The 16,592-nt window shown below is 51.7% G+C and overlaps 2 protein-coding genes across 2 annotated transcripts; both read left to right on the forward strand.

The window, feature by feature from the left end:
* Positions 1-442: 442 nt before the first annotated feature.
* Positions 443-3,025, forward strand: LOC142026402 (sulfotransferase 2B1-like). The gene is made up of 6 exons (XM_075019372.1): positions 443-578; positions 877-1,085; positions 1,472-1,598; positions 2,129-2,223; positions 2,309-2,489; positions 2,910-3,025. Exons 1-6 carry the CDS (start codon positions 443-445, stop codon positions 3,023-3,025), a joined length of 864 nt encoding a protein of 287 aa, XP_074875473.1.
* A 6,401-nt stretch (positions 3,026-9,426) lies between these two features.
* Positions 9,427-16,516, forward strand: LOC142026401 (scavenger receptor cysteine-rich domain-containing group B protein-like). The gene is made up of 7 exons (XM_075019371.1): positions 9,427-9,606; positions 11,472-11,498; positions 12,599-12,928; positions 13,344-13,673; positions 14,088-14,417; positions 14,981-15,310; positions 16,214-16,516. Exons 1-7 carry the CDS (start codon positions 9,576-9,578, stop codon positions 16,246-16,248), a joined length of 1,413 nt encoding a protein of 470 aa, XP_074875472.1. The 5' UTR covers positions 9,427-9,575; the 3' UTR covers positions 16,249-16,516.
* Positions 16,517-16,592: the final 76 nt, after the last annotated feature.

Here is a 16,592-nt window from a genome sequence, read left to right on the forward strand (position 1 = left end):
CCAGACAGGGAAGTTCTACCTCCTCTCCCTCTGGCTGGCCAAAGATCCTGCAACGATGGCAGCTTGACAACCCTCTAAGCTGTGAGGGCAGGTAAACACGTGGGGCAGCAAAGGGAGATGGGAGGTTGGTCCATCAGCAGGAATTTAGCCCTAGAGCTCCTTAAATGCCCTGCGAGCCAGCTGTCCCCCATCCACACAATTTGCTGTTGAGGTACCGTCCCCATGAGGAAGGACCAGCGAGTATCCGGGTGGGTTATCCCATAATACACATCCCATATCCCCAGATGTTGGGGATATGGGATGGCTGGGGTCCTGTTTGGGACCTGCTATGGGGGGGAAGAGGTTTCTTGGCTTGGAGTCAGCACCCTTACCCTTTCTCTCTCCCTACCTATCATAGTGACACATAGCTGTGGCATCTCATCCCCATCCCCACCCAGGTGCGATGCCGGTCCAGTATGTGACGTACGAAGGCATTAAGTTCCCCCCTGCCTACAACTCCGAGAACAGCTTGAGTTTTGCCCACAATGAGTTCCTGGTGCGTGACGATGACATCTTCAACGTCACCTACCCCAAGTCAGGTACGAGGGGTGGGCAGAGGGGCTGGCCAAGGGTGGAGAGGGGCAGGAGAGGGGTGAGGGCTTTGGAAACATCTTCAGGTGTTGGTCTTGTGAATCTTCTCTTGTGGTGGGGAACAGGAATGTTTTGGGGGGTTTTTACCACAGTGGTTGTGCAAGGGCAGGGCAGCACCATCTCTTGGAAGGGCACAGACTCAGTGCTGAGGGTGCTGCTGACCACAGAGCTATGGCACAGTGAGGTCCTTCCATCCCCACCCCCCAGGCAAGGTCCCCTGCCCTGCATCTCTGCTTTCCCTGGCAGGCACTGTGTGGATGACTGAGATCCTGAGCCTCATTCGCAGCCGCGGCTGCCCCAGCTGGAGCCGAGCTGTCCTCAATTCTGACCGCATGCCCTGGTTCTCAACCCGTCTGGGTCTGGAGTCAGCCCTCAGCTACCCTCCACCTCGCCTGCTGACCTGCCATCTCCCCAGGCACATCTTCCCCAAGTCCTTCTCCCATTCCAGCGCCAAGGTGGGACGGGCACCCATGCAGAGCTTCAAGGGGGACAGGGGAGCGGGGAAGACCATTGCCCGGGATCTGGGGAACCTTGGAGTGAGGGGGCATTGGGCAAGGACCTTGGCATTGGCCTAGGAGAGTGGCGAGTGTCCTCCAGATGGAAATGTGCAGAGCCCCATCTCACATCCTGCCCCTCTTGGATGCTTTAGAGAGTCACAATGGCTCTAGGGGACTTGTGTGTTCATGGAGACCCCAGCCCAAGGTCTGCATGACGGAGTCTAGCCCAGGGTTGGTCCTTGTGTGGCCAGACCCCTCCGTTTTCAGATCTACCCCAGTGCCAGTGCCTGCAACTCCCCTTCCCCTACCGGGAGTATATCACTCCTGTACGCACTCTACCCCAGGTTATTTACACCATACGGAATCCTCGAGATGTTGTCGTCTCCTACTACTACTTCTCCAAGATGTGCAACAGCTATGAGGATCCCACATCCTTTGAGCAGTTCCTGAGGGACTTTCTGAATGGAGAGCGTGAGTGTGGTTTCAGGCTTACTCAGGGCACAGGGTTGGGTGGGTGGTGTCTTCCATCGCCTCTGGCTCAAGGGTCTTTTGTTACTGTCCACTGACGATGGCTGTGAAGCCAGGCTTCCCACAGGAGAGAGGTCAATGGCTCAGGAGGAAAGCAAAGCACTTCTGGAGAGACACACAGGTCCACAAAGCCCTGTTGTGCTTTGAAGCAGATGGAAAGTAGACTTCCCTGCCTTTTCCTGCAGAGTTCAGATGTCTTCAGGAAGTCTTGGCCAAGAAACCCTATAAAGCCCTGGCAGGACCTTACCCATGAGCCTTGCATACCTCTAGCCTCAGCCTCTTCCCATCGTGGACATGGCTGGAGAAGAACCCATTGCTCAGCTGTAATTGCAGCTGAACGTCCCAGTCCCACCTGCTCCCTGGAAACCATTGCTCTGTCCTGCATCGTGGCTGCCCTGCTCCCAACCTTGTGTGAACCCTCCTCGGTCTTGCACATCCCCTGCCCTGCCTTACTGCCTTTTGCCTCCCATCAGTGCCCCATGGCTCCTGGTTCGAACACGTCCGAGGCTGGATGGAGATGAAGGATGCAGAGAATTTTTTCTTCATCACCTATGAAGAGCTAAAGCAGGTAGACACCTAGGCAGACCCTCCAGCTCCAAACATGCTGGTGGCACAAGCCACTCGGTGCTAACAGGCTCTGTCTGTCCCTCCAGGACCTGCACAGCAGCGTGAGACGTCTCTGCCAGTTCCTGGGCCAGGATTTGGATGATGGTGCTGTCTCCTCAGTGGTGCAAAATGCCTCCTTCACGGCCATGCAGGAGAACCCAATGTGCAGCTCCATCCTGCTTCCTGCAGACATCATGGACCAGACGAAGGGCCAGTTCCTGAGGAAGGGTGAGCACAGAGGAACCCCATCACAACACCTCGGGGAGAGCCTCCTGTCAGGTGTCCTCCCCCATGAGGACAGCCAGAGCTGTCTTGGAGAGCCCTATCACAGTCCATTTGGGTCTGAAGAACAGGGTCTATATAATCATAGAATCATAGGAGAGAATCATAGAATGGTTTGGGTTGGAAGGGACCTTTAGAAGTTAGCTAGTCCCCTGAGCAGGGACATCTTCAACTAGATCAGGTTGCTCAGAGCCCCGTCTAACCTGACCTTGAACGATCCCAGGGATGGGGATGGTCTCTCATTTTGGACAACCCCCTTGGGGTGGTAGCTGGACCCAAGGGCTGAGCCTCTCCTCTTGTGCCTACAGAGCAGAGAGGGGGCTTTGTGCTATGGTGGACTCTGAGCCACACACGCTTCTTCCTCAGGCATCTGCGGGGACTGGGAGAACCACTTCACAGTGGCGCAGAGCGAGACCTTCGACAGGATCTACCAGGACAGGATGCAAGGCCTGAACGTGACCTTTCCTTGGGACAGGCATTAGGATTTGTCCCTATCTGAAGCCAGCTAAGCACTGGGTATAAACCAGCCACCAGCCATTGGGGTAACTGGCTGCTGTTGGACAGAGGGCGTTGTATTGAGGGCTGCAAATGGTACTGAACCTCAGCATGCACACCATTAATTTGCACCCTTTCTCCTTGGGAGAGCTTTTTCTCCTGGGTTGTGCCTGTCCTCTCTGTCCCATCCCTCGACCCTTTTTCCCCTGAGGCAGGCTCTAGGGTCTCCCAGGGTAGGACCCACCTCCCTGCCCTGCAACACATTCCTCTTCTGCAGGCAGAGGAGAGTAGCACACAGATGAAACATGTCCTGCCCGTCACATCCACTGGCCAGGGCATCTTGATTGGGAGCTGCAGTCAGCTGAAATGTTGTCTTGGAGCTGCTTATCAAACGGGAGAGCAGTGGGGTAAACCCTTTGCATGGGGTGGGTTGAACAGCAGGATGGCAAAATATCCCCTCCACTTTCCAAGCCAAGAATGGGAACTCTTCAAATCATAGAATCATAGAATGGTTTGGGATGGAAGGGGCCTTAAAGATCATCTAGTTCCAAGCCCCCTGCCATGGGCAGGGACACCTTCCACTAGACGAGGCTGGTCAAAGCCCCATCCAGCCTGGCGCTGAACACCTCCAGGGATGGGACATCCACAGCCTCTCTGGGCCACCCATTCCAGTGCCTCACGACCCTCACAGTAAATAATTTCCTTACATCTAATCTAAATCTACCCTCTTTCAGTTTAAAGCCATTACCCCTTGTCCTATCACTACATGCCCTTGTAAAAAGTCCCTCTCCAGCTTTCTTGCAGGCCCCCTTTAGGTACTGGAAGGCTGCTATAAGGTCTCCCCAGAGCCTTCTCTTCTCCAGGCTGAACAACCCCAACTCTCTCAGCCTTTCCTCACAGGAGAGGTGCTCCAGCCCTCTGATCCTCTTTGTGGCCCTCCTCTGAACTCACTGCAACAGGTCCATGTCCTTCTTATGTTGGGGGCCCCAGAGCTGGATGCTGTACTCCAGGTGGAGTCTCACCAGAGTGGAGTAGAGGGGGAGAAGCACCTCCCTTGACCTGCTGGTCACGCTTCTTTTGATGCAGCCCAGGATATGGTTGGCTTTCTGGGCTGCAAACATACATTGCCAGATCATGTTGAGCTTCTCGTCAACCAACACTCCCAAGTCCTTCTCTGCAGGGCTACTTTCAATCCACTCATCACCCAGCATAGGACATGTCCAAGAGGGACATGGACGGTCAGCTTTAGGGCCAGGGGTGCTGTACAAGAGTTTAGGAAAGGGTGTGCAGCCAAGACAGCGTTGCCATTGCACCTCTCTTGATCCAGCCTGATAGAGCCTAAACCTAAATCAGGTGATGGGTTTCAGTGAAGCAAGGCCACTTGTGCAAGATGCAGTGGGATTTAGAAGCATAGCCTTGTCCTTGTGCTGAAAGAGGTGTAGTGCAGGATGGGATCTCCATGGGGACCACAGCCAAAAGCATCCCAGATAATCAGCCTTCTACAAGATTTAGATGATTATGCCCACAGAGAGGCTTTGGGGAATCAAAGAAGGGGATGGACCTTTGTGGATCTTGGCCAAGAGATGGCTCTGTGGTTTGTGCTCCACTGAGCTTGGAGGGAAGAGCAGCTCCTTCAGCTGCTGATGTACTGCTTGTAATTATTGACAGTCTTACTTCCTGATAAGGGCAGCCAGAGACACCAGGGGATGGCTCCAGGCTTGGCAAGACACTGTCCAGAGAGGGAAGGTTGTCCCAGGGACAGTGAGCACTGCCATGGTTGGCACGTCTGTGTTGAGGTCTTGAGCAACGTCCCAGCCGGAAGATGACCTGACTTGGAGAAAGCGTTCTAGCCCTGTTGGCAGTGAAGGCCAGGCCACCTTTATTGCACACCCACTCATGGCCAACGCATTGTGCCCAAGAACCACCAGGTCACAAGTTGAGAAATAAAGAGAAAGAGTTTGTGACACAGCATTGGAAGGTACCCCCCAAAACCACAGTCAAAATTGTTTCCTCTTATATAAAGTACAGTCAAATGACCCCATTCGTGCGTTATGCTCTGGATGTCTGGGTGCCTTATCGAAATGTTTGCCTTCAAGCTATATGTGTCTCACTCTACACCCAGCACAACATTTTTGTCTATGCCATCCCGCTAAAAGTTGAGGTTTGGATCAATGCCTCAGCAAGGCTTTGGAAGAGCCAATACCATGAAGCCTCGGTGCAACAGCCCTCTCTGCCCCAATCCTAAGTATGGGGAGGGGAAAAAGCCAACGTAAAAGGAGAGTGGGATGTGGGAATGGACATGGAGAGCTGTCAGGTCCCCAAGGACCCTGGCACAGCACTTTTTGACAAAGGGCTGGGCCATGTTCAATGTCTTGCAGAGGCCAAATACTACTTTGAACTATGTGTATCAACTAAATCATCAGTAATTATAAGAGGAGCCCTGAACGTCTACTAATCGGATGTAGGTGCTGACACTGCAGACACCCAGGAAAGGGCTCATTTGTCTAAATATAGGCAGTCTTCCACTACATAAAATTTCTATTCTCTGTTTATTCTTGTGCCATATTTATAACCTGATGAAGATGTCTTGGACGCTACAGGGTGACTCCAGCATCAGTCAGTGCACATATCCCACCCACCTTGCCTTTAGAGACATCAGGGTATCAGATAGAGGCCAGGTGGGATGTGCTATGGTGCTTGCAAAGATGTTCCATCAAAGATGAGACCACTAAAGGGTTTTGCTGGCTTTGGGAAACAATGTGCCTTGTACATCCAGAGTTACTTAAACTCCTTTACAGCAGGAGACAAGCCCAAAGAAAATACAGCAAGTACAGCTGTCCTAGCAAAAAAAGAGTTCAGTTCCTGATTACCCTTCCTCCTCCTAGCTCACTCTTAATAAGCAGAGCCCTCATTAAGCCATAGAAAGTAATCGCTGTGCTCAGGGAATGTGTTTTCATGGCCTCCAGAGGGAGAATGCAACCAGAGCACCCTTCAGTTCTCTTCGGATGTGTCTCCTCAGATACGTGGAGAGCATCCTTCCCATCTTTACACACTTACACCTTCTCACCTCAGATCAACCAGCTGCAGCTGTAAATTTTACCTTGCCACAGGGCATAGACATCAGGTCCCAAACAAGGTATCTCTTTGTGAACTCATTTCTCGCCTGTTCCCTCTGTGTTTACACGGCACACGTGCTAATCCCATCCCACCCTCTCTTCTAGACCAAAGCACCTATTTTCCCCAGGGAAAGCCAGAGCCCAGCTGAGGGGCCGTTCACACCAGAGCCCACCCCAGTGTAGAGATGTATCAGACTGCTTTTGCCTCTCTGCTCCAGCTCTGTTGTAGCCAGCTCTGCCCTCCCCATGCACACACTTCCCTGCCGCTCCCCCACGTACCCAACACATCTCATCTTCATTCTACAGAAAACAACTCTCTGGCAGGCTTAAAAAAAAAAAATTCCTACTACCTCAATCATTTTGAGCTGAGAAACAATGCAAATATATCCTCAGGTGTGGAACAAAGAGCCCATCCAAACCAAGCACCATGCAGAATGAGCATAGCTGGTCTGCTTCGTGTGGCACTAACTCTCAGCGGTGTGAATGTGAGCTGGTTCATGCCTTGGCTGCATGGAGTGGTCCACTGAGCCGCCTTCAGCATAGCAGGTCTGACGATGAAAGGATAAATGGTTGAGTTTTCACCCTAAGCTTGATCAAAACAGCAGGTCTGATGATGAAACGCAACAAATGATTGAGTTTTTACCCTACGAATGCCAGTGATATTAAATCCTGATCCCAGCCTGCCCAAGAAAGTGATAATGACAGCATGGTCACTGCTTGCCTTGGAAGAGATTGAGTGCCTGGTTAAATAAACAGCAGGTCTCTGCTGCTCCATGTTGAGAACCGACTGACAGCAATGATGCTAAAGCAGCCGAAGTCACTGTGTTCCCTGGTTTGCATGCACAGGACCAGTGTATGGCTGAAGAAAAATCGGGAAATTTGGGTTATCTTCACACTGTCCTGAGGAGAGGTGTCAGGGCTGGGTAGGACTGTGTTTTCAACAGGTCAGCAGGGAGAAAAGAGGAATTTCTGTTTGAATTTTTGGGTACTCGAAGTAAAAGATGCTGGGAAACTCCAGAACATTTCAGGAAAGCCACAGCAGGTGTCAAGACTTGTCATACAGTACAAGGGACACCACTCCACACAAGGATCCTCATGCACAGTCAGTTGGTCCAAGCCTCCCTACGTAGTTAAAATTACACTTCGAACCACTTGGGTCTTAAGAGAAATGAATGAACGAATAAATGAATGAAAGAGGAAGACAGAAAGAGAGGAAGAGAAGAATAAAGGAGGGAAGGAAGGAAAAGAGGAAGGAGGTGAGGAAGGAAGAGGGAACGAGGGAGGGAAGAAGGAAGGGGGGAGGAAGGAACTCTGGTGAATTTTAGAGGATTCAGTCTAAATCCAGTTCCTGGAAAAACACTGAGCACGAAGCCAATACTTCTATTTGTAGCCACCTAGAAGATAACATGCCAAGTGTTATCAACAAACACAGGTTTGTTGGGGTTAAGTATCAAGTGAGCAATCGACTGTACAAATACAAACCAGGAATCACTGGCCAGACTCCCTGCAAGTGGGAAGAACCTAAGGATCAGTATCAAAGCACAACAGGCTATGGCTCAACAACCTATGGGTATTGCGACAAAAGCAAACCTCACCTGAGGCTTCTGGAACAGGGGGTCCTCCCACACACGAGATGTCTGTGTGACTGTTGTCCTTTCCCAGCAGAGCTGAGGTCTCTGCTGCTCGTCAGTGGCTGGGTGTGTGCATCAGCTTTCAAGAAGGGTGTTGGCCAACTGCTGGAGACTGTCCAGAAGGGAGGCGGTAGCAGCTATCTAAGCATAGAAAACAGGACAGAGATGGAGAGATTGAAAATGTACTCAATGAGCAAAACTGAAAACTAAGCAAACAGATAAGAACAGTCTTCAAATGCTAGTGCAGGATGGGATCTCCATGGGGACCACAGCCAAAAGCATCCCAGATAATCAGCCTTCTACAAGATTTAGATGATTATGCCCACAGAGAGGCTTTGGGGAATCAAAGAAGGGGATGGACCTTTGTGGATCTTGGCCAAGAGATGGCTCTGTGGTTTGTGCTCCACTGAGCTTGGAGGGAAGAGCAGCTCCTTCAGCTGCTGATGTACTGCTTGTAATTATTGACAGTCTTACTTCCTGATAGAGGCAGCCAGAGACACCAGGGGATGGCTCCAGGCTTGGCAAGACACTGTCCAGAGAGGGAAGGTTGTCCCAGGGACAGTGAGCACTGCCATGGTTGGCACGTCTGTGTTGAGGTCTTGAGCAACGTCCCAGCCGGAAGATGACCTGACTTGGAGAAAGCGTTCTAGCCCTGTTGGCAGTGAAGGCCAGGCCACCTTTATTGCACACCCACTCATGGCCAAGCTCCCTAGAGATGATGCTGAGCAAAGGTCGTCTGGGCCAAGCTTGCCCAGATAGCTAGTGCAAATGCAAAGAGGGGGTCGAGGATTTTGCTGAGTGGTGGAGGGTGCGGTGTGATTCTCCCAGCATCACATCACCTACCCTTCAGGACGTCCGCCTCCTCAGCCAGCCCTGGGGCATCTTCCCCCTTAGACATCTCCAGTGCGGGTGTCTGAGTCTGACACCTGACTGCAACTGCCGCCTAGGAGTGCCTGATGATCTCTGCTGAGCATACAAGGTATCTAAATGCATTTTCCAGATAGAGAAGTTGGCACGAGGTAGATCCAACCCACGATAGCAGCAGCATCGTATCCCTGCTCAGCAGTGTGACTATCTGGGTTGTTCAGCCTTGTAGGGGACCTGGGAGCCTGGCTGTGCCATCCAGGGACAGACCATCCTGCCACTTGCTCATCTGGTTTTGTTAAGACTGGGAGGAGGTCTCACACCAACCAAAAAATTAACTGGATTGTGAACACACACAAAGCTTGCAACCAAATTTCACAAAGACTTCCCGTCTCTTGGGACAAACATGGGACAAAAGCTGGAAAAACCTTCCCCTGTTGGAAGATGCTGCTTTCAGCAGTGGGAAAAGGTTTCTTACGTCTTCTCACGCTGCATTACTGGCATGGGATCATACCCATTTTCCCAGTTAAGCCTGGGCACTGATGCCCTATTCCTGCAGCTGCAAGGAGCCAGTCGTGGAAGGCAACTTGCAAAACCCTGTCTCCCCCCATCCCTGCCACTGATGGTCCAGAACCGGCTGTCCTGAGAGGACTTGTTTGCTCTGCAGATTCCCGAAACAGCCCACTTTCACAATCATGCAGCTTACGTGATGCTTATGGCACAAGAGTCGCTTCCTGGCAGAGGCTTGGCTTTTCATACTTGTTGAGCACCTGCCACGGGGCGCGGAGGGAGTTTTTCGAGGTGGAGGGGAGGAGCTGTGACAAGGGGGACTTCTCAAATAGCCAATGCCTTGAGCACATGTCCTGCCTCCTCCCTGCCCTGCTCTTCCTTGGAGACAAGGAGCACACGGTATCTTTGCCACCAACATGAGGCTTGTCCTCCTGGCATGTCTCTGGGGTAAGTGAGGTGGGATTTTCTTCCTCTTTGCTTTTGTCTTGGAATCTCTTTGTCAGTGGTTCTCCTCTTCCACTATTGCTTCTTCTACAGCCCGCAGCACAAAGCAAGTGGGACATTGCAAGGAACTGAAATGCAATTGGTGGTATTTGATAGCTGAGTGTGGACGCTCAGGTCCCCTCAGATGTCAGTAGACAGCTGCCCCACCTTGGCACCAATACCTAGACACCTCGAGAAGTGTCTCATTGGGGAACTGAATCCCAGTGCTCGTGAGCAAAGACAGCAGCACACAAGGTGGGCTTCCCTGCTCCTGTTTATCTGCTGTGGGTTCCTAGCCTCTGTGGGTTCATAGAATCATAGAGTGGTTTGGGTTGGAAGGGACCTTTCAAGGTCAGCTAGTCCAAGCCCCCTGCAATGAGCAGGGACATCTTCAACTAGATCAGGTTGCTCAGAGCCCCATCCAACCTGACCTTGAATGTTTCCAGGGATGGGGCATCTACCACCTCTCTGGGCAACCTGTTCCGGTGTTTCAGCGGCCTCATCATAAAAAATGTCTTCCTTGTATCTTCCTTTGTTCCTGTGCATCAGGGATGAGACCAGACCTGGTGGCAATGGGCAGAGGCACTGAGCGTGCTCAGTGGCTACGGTACGTGGGTAGGCACTTCAGGCTCCCAAGAGGATATGTTATCTGAATCCCACTGGAATTTACAGAGAAGGGGGATAACCATTAGGTATCTCAGCCCATAAACCTTAGAAGTAGCTAAAAAAAAAACAAAAACAAAACAGGCAGATGGGTAAATGACTTGTCAGCAGTTCTGCCCTTGCCCAAAGCTGTTGGTCAATGCTTGGGATCTTGCCAGACTGCTGCATTTGAGAGCAGAGATCATTGTTTGTGTTCAGCTCTTCTTTGCTGTTGACCTTCTACAGTAGGCACAAAGTCCCCTTCTCCTGAGTTTCCAGGAAAAAACAGGTCCTGGCAAGTTTTTCCTCAGGCTTTCCCTCCCAGGGTTTGCCTCCACCTCTAGTTAATCCTCAGGGAAATCTGCTGAATGGGAATAGCTTCTTTGCACAAGTCTCCAGACACATTCCACCTTGAAGACGCTTCTTTGCACAACCCAGTAGCAGGCATATAGCTGTTCCCGTGGCATTTCATTGCTGCCATTAATGTCTGCAGGACTGACAGCAGTCCTGGGGTTAATTTTGTCTGGTGCCTGCCTGAAGTTCAGAGACAGCAATGCTTCTTCCTGGTCTGGCCCTGACCGACAGGCAAGAATAAAAATGCTGTGCTGCTTGCAACTCATCACATTTTCAGCAGTTTCATTCAGTGGTGTACCTCTTGCCTGGCTGCTGATGAGAGCTGGGTGTCACACCAAGAGTCTCTAGGCAGAGACTCCAGCCCCAGTTCGACCCTCTGCTGCTCTGGACACCAGCCCTAGGATGAGATTGGTATGCATCAGCCATGACTCAGCTCTTTCCACTGGCTGTCACAGGAGTCTAGATAATCTAAGCATCTAATCTAACCTGTCTGGACACTGACTTTCAGGTGACTGAATATGGACAAGAGAAACCCCAACTGCTCTGCTATGGTATTTTCACATTATCTGCCCAAACCAATATTTTTTTTTTTCCCCAGTAGGTTGATTTTGGGGTTTTTTCCTTATCTGATCTCTTTATCAAGAAAGTCCTGTGGACATGCACTAGGATAGGCAAAGCCAATTGACAGCTGGGTTAGGGAGACAGCCAGCAATGATGGGCCCTAAGAGAACTCACAGAGTCTTGTTTCTTGCCTGTGTTTTGCTGTCCTGAATCTCTGCACTCTGCAGAGCTCATAAGACTTAGACTAATACACTGTGTTTCTTCTATTTCAGCTTCCCTTGCAGGAGTCCTGCTGGCAGGTCAGTATTTGTAGTAGAGAGTGGAGCATGAGTCAGCACACACAGCTATCATAAAATGTCATGCAGAATGATGCTATGTCTGATCTGGAGATTTAAATATGCTGCTTGGGGCTAAGAGACCTTGGTCTGAAACCTGCTTCTGTGGCCAATGATCTTTCTGTAAACCACATTCTCCTGATTAGCTGATGGAGAAGACCTGACTCTAGCTCCTGTATGCTCTGTGAGATGCAGCTGGCTGGAGATTTATGGGTGAAAGGGGCAGTACTGATCCAAAACATTGACAAAACAGCTGCTTATTTTAGTGAAGTTAAACCAGAAGTTGAGATACCCTCAATGCTGGGGTCTGATCTCCATGAGATGGAAGAATCCCTGGTGTCCCCTTGGCTCCATGAGCCGGTGTGGAGGTGCTTCAGGGTTTCAGTCCCTGGCACTTTTCAGTCCCTGAATTTCTCCCACTACAGCACCCCAGATCTGTGCAAAGGGACAATGGTATCCAGAGAGATTTGGTTCTTGATATTAGGTGGCAAACAGTGTTGTGATCAGAGGTTTGGCAACTGGGGCCAGGTTTTCAGAGTGATTGTGTGTCCTTGTGGGTTCAACAGCAGGAACAGGACTGAGTAGGTCCTTTCCACTCCCAAGTGCTGACTGGCTGTAGGTCCACAACTGCACCCAGCAATCACTGCCAATAGCTGAGAAAACCCAACCCTTCCCTTGGGGAAGGGGTAGAAATGTTTTCATTCTCTCCTCCCTGTTTCCAATCCTTGTAGCAGCATTTGCTGGGAGACACAGGCCTTAACTCTGGGGACACTTACCCAGAACCTGAATGCTGGGGTAGGTTTTGGGGGCACAACACATCTCCCTCTACAGCTGAAAATGAGCCCTGTGATTTGTATCTCAAAACAGACTTATGGTGCCACAAACACCCGCAGCTTTTGGCCATTCCGAGCTCAAAACCCAGTTCCCAACCACCAAAGATTTGGGATGCTAGAATATCCTGGGCTTTTCTTCCTCCTGGTTTGGCAATAAAGACAGTCTCACTGGGGAGGAAAAGACCTCTTTCTCATTCTCTGCCTTCACCCTGGGGTGTCTGGTCTCTCTAGAAGATGTAGACACAAGCAAACATGAGATCCGCCTTGTGGGTGGCCCCAACCACTGCTCCGGGAGAGTCGAGGTGCTTCACAATGGCATCTGGGGGACCGTCTGCGATGACCAGTGGGATTTACGGGAGGCGAAGGTTGTGTGCAGGCAGCTGGGCTGTGGGACAGCGCTATCAGCCCCTCGGGAGTCTAAATACGGGGAAGGGAAAGACCAAATCTGGCTGAGTGACGTGAACTGCAAAGGGACAGAAGCATCCCTCGCTGAATGCAAGGCGAAGCCGTGGGGAGACAACATCTGCAACCACGTAGAAGATGCCAGCGTGGAGTGCTCAGGTAACCCCCAGGTGTTTTCTACTTTGTGCCACATTGGCCCTTCTGCCTCAAATAAGCCAGGGTGCAATTTCTGACCCATCCAGTTAGGAGGTCAGGGATGCAGAATGACTTTGTTCAGCTCCAGCTTCTTACCCCGCTTGACCCAGAGAAGTTGCATCACAACTCCTGGACCTGGAACAACCTGCAGAGATGGGAGAGGACACAAACAGTCCCATCCCTTCCCTGACGGCCTCCATGCTGATACTATTTTCCCTTCAACTTTCCTTCTTAAGCCAGAAGTTAGGAAAGGAGCCTTTGACAGGCACTTGGGATGAGCAGAGACAGTTTTGGTGCATCACGGGAGATTCTGCTTTCTCCAGGCAATCAGGGATACAGAGACATGTCCCAAAACTTTTCCCTCATTTGTTTTTGGCAGAAACAGAAATACCTGAGCCAGGACCAATCCGGCTGGTGGGAGGCCCGAACCGATGCGCTGGGAGGGTTGAGGTGCTTCACGAGGAACAGTGGGGCAGCGTGTGCCATGACGACTGGGATCTAAACGATGCCCAAGTCGTGTGCAAGCAACTGGGCTGTGGGGATGCGGTGCTGGCCCCCATTGGAGCCAAGTTTGGACGAGGATTTGACACCATCTGGCTGGATGACGTGAACTGCACAGGAGTGGAAGCTGCTCTCTCCGAGTGCCCTGCGAGGCCGTGGGGGGACCACAACTGTTACCATGGGGAAGATGCCAGTGCAATTTGTTCAGGTAATCCTCCCATTCTCCTGCTTTTGCCAGCCATGCATGAGGGTGCCTTCACTGTCAACATGGGCACAACCTTGGACAGGAACAAGGGCTTCCTATGAGGCACTCTCCTACTGGGTTGGTGCTAATCTAATAGTCCCGCTGGTGGCCTGGGGTCCTTACTCCATGGAAGAGGGCTTCAGTCTGGGAGTTTCTCTCCTCTCTGCTTACTGGGGTGCTCTGTGGCCATTTTTCTTCAGCTCAGGCTTGAGGTTAAGACTGCCATTGTTCTTCTTGCTTGGCCAGTTGCATGTTATACGTGGAGAAAGCTATGGAGGAGAGGCTGCTGTGTGCAGGGCAGGGCGGGGATACTCAGGGAAGAGGGGACACACACACCAATGCACAGCCTGAGCATGCCCTCTCTGGATGTGTCTGCAGACTCGGGGATCACCGTCTCCACTACAGTCCGCCTTGTGGGTGGCCCCAACCGCTGCTCCGGGAGAGTCGAGGTGCTTCACAATGGCGTCTGGGGGACCGTCTGTGATGACCAGTGGGATTTACGGGAGGCAAAGGTTGTGTGCAGGCAGCTGGGCTGTGGGACAGCGCTATCAGCCCCTCCGGAGTCTAAATACGGGGAAGGGAAAGACCAAATCTGGCTGAGTGACGTGAACTGCACAGGGACAGAAGCATCCCTCACTGAATGCGAGGCAAAGCCGTGGGGAGACAACATCTGCAACCATGTAGAAGATGCCAGTGTGGAGTGCTCAGGTAACCCCCCCTCCATCCCGCATCCTGTGCCTGCTGGGCAGTAGGATGAGCAGATTCCACCACACACATGTCCCCTGCCTGAATCAGGGCTGGTCCCGAGCCCCAGTGCAGCTCTGTGGATATCTGCTGGTGGGAACAAGAGAGGGACGCAGCTGATTGATTCATCCCATCACTGGGTGCAGTGCTTGCCCAATGACCTAGGGACGACCCATGGATATAGCTGACCCAGGAGCAGCATTAAATCCTCTCTTACCTGAAACTGCTCTGGTCCCTTGTCCCACCTCTGGGCTGCAGGGCGACTAGCATCAGCAGACTCCTTGAAGCAGACACACAGTAAAGCCTGCAGCCATCCATGAAGACCAGGAAAGCTTCCTTCTGCCCTTTTCCCACAGCCTCTCTCCGTGGCTTTTCTGTCTTCCTTCCCACTTCAGAGAAGCCTGGCCCTTGCCATATTGCCAGTGTGCTCAGAGACACCTGAGACTCTGCCGAGCAGGCAAGCCTTCCACAGGTGGTGGGGTGTGTAGGATGCTCTCTTAACATTTATTTTCTGGGTATTGGTGCAGAGGTGGACATTCCTGAGCAGGGGCCAGTCCGACTCGTGGATGGCCCGAACAAGTGTGCTGGGAGAGTCGAGGTGCTTCACGAGAACCGGTGGGGCAGTGTGTGTGATGACCACTGGGACATGAAGGATGCCAAGGTGGTGTGCAAGCAGGTGGGCTGCGGGTCACCGCTGTCGGCTCTGGGAGGTGCCCGCTATGGGCGAGGGTCAGACATTATCTGGCTGGACGATGTTGAATGCAACGGGACGGAAGAGAGCATCTCTGACTGTCCAGCCAGGCCATGGGGTGAACACAACTGCTATCACGGAGAGGACGCTGATGTTGTTTGTGCAGGTAACTGCCCATCACTGTGGCATCTGAAATGATGTGGGGACAGGGTCAAACACTTCTAGCAGAGCCAGCAGGCTCAACTGCACGGTACAAAAGGGGAATCACAGGGTGGGAAGGCTCCCGCCAGCTCAGGATAATGCTGGTGGAGACAGGGAAATGAATACAGCAGGGAGCTGTAAGGAATATAGAGCATCTTGTTAGGATGGATGTGGTGGGACCAGCTGGTGGGAGAGAGGCATCAGCACAGCAGAGGCAAACACACTGTTGACAGTCTGACTATGGGATGAATCCTGCTGGGGAGATGCTGTCAAGGGGGTTTTATATAGGGCAAGGCTCCTAAAGGGCAGAAAGTGGGAAGGTAGGGCAGTTTCTGGGGCAGGATGCAATGATGAGCATCTGTGGGGGCAATGGTGTCTAGGGCGAGATGCCTCTGTGTTAGTACATCATCAATACTCAGTAAATATTTGAGTTGGACTCTCTGAAGCTCTTGGGAGCTGAGTTCCTGACTTCTCATGCCGTGTTTCTTGGGAGAGAATCTTGGATAGGCCCTGCATGGGTGAAGGGAGGAATCCCTGGGGGTCTTAGGCTGGTTTCATTATGGAGGAGCAGGGCTGTAGGGGCTTGGATTTCACTTGGGTGCTGCACAGGGACATGCTGTCAGGACCATGTGCTGCAGTCCTCTAGATCAGTCATTGCATTCTGCACTTCATATAGTCCCGTCCTGGCTCCCGCAGGGCCCTGTCCAAAGCTCAGGGTTTGGGTTCCCAAGAGCCCCAAATATAAGGCTATAATCCAACCTGCAGACCTTCTTCAGGAGCAGAGTCTTTGTCATTTCTAGCAGGCAATTCTGGTGTCAGACAGTTCCTGAGAGCACATTTTGCTTTACCTTGCTCCCTTTCTCTGCAGTTAACAAGATCCTGGAGGAGACAGAAGCACCATGAGTGCCAGACAGGCCCCACTGGTCCATGCTCATCTCGCTGCAGCAAGATGGGCCAGCAAGATTCGGCTGGGAAGGTGAAGGCCAGGGAAGTTGCAGAATCATCTGTGTGCCACAACAGGATCCAGGGTTTGGCAAAACCATTCTCTCTCATTCTTTGAAGGTTCTATAAACTCAATAATAACTGCACTGATGGAAAACCCAGCTCAACACATTATTCCCACTGAAAAGCAAATACCATAAAGTGACAATAAAGTTCCCCTAAAACTGAACTGGCTGTCTCATAAATTGCTTGTGGATCTCTGCTGCCTAAGCACATTATCTGGCAGGGTGCAGTTGGTCCAACAT

This window comes from Buteo buteo, chromosome 33 (assembly GCF_964188355.1).
Source record: "Buteo buteo chromosome 33, bButBut1.hap1.1, whole genome shotgun sequence".
NCBI lineage: Eukaryota > Metazoa > Chordata > Aves > Accipitriformes > Accipitridae > Buteo > Buteo buteo.

Coding starts and splice junctions, on each gene's coding strand:
- LOC142026401 (XM_075019371.1), top strand. CDS start 9,576: ATGAGGCTTGTCCTCCTGGCATGTCTCTGGG. Junction 13,674..14,087: donor TGCCAGTGCAATTTGTTCAG/GTAATCCTCCCA, acceptor ATGTGTCTGCAG/ACTCGGGGATCACCGTCTCC. Junction 15,311..16,213: donor CGCTGATGTTGTTTGTGCAG/GTAACTGCCCAT, acceptor CTTTCTCTGCAG/TTAACAAGATCCTGGAGGAG.
- LOC142026402 (XM_075019372.1), top strand. CDS start 443: ATGCCGGTCCAGTATGTGACGTACGAAGGCATTAAGTTCCCCCCTGCC. Junction 579..876: donor CGTCACCTACCCCAAGTCAG/GTACGAGGGGTG, acceptor TTTCCCTGGCAG/GCACTGTGTGGATGACTGAG. Junction 2,490..2,909: donor GGGCCAGTTCCTGAGGAAGG/GTGAGCACAGAG, acceptor CTTCTTCCTCAG/GCATCTGCGGGGACTGGGAG.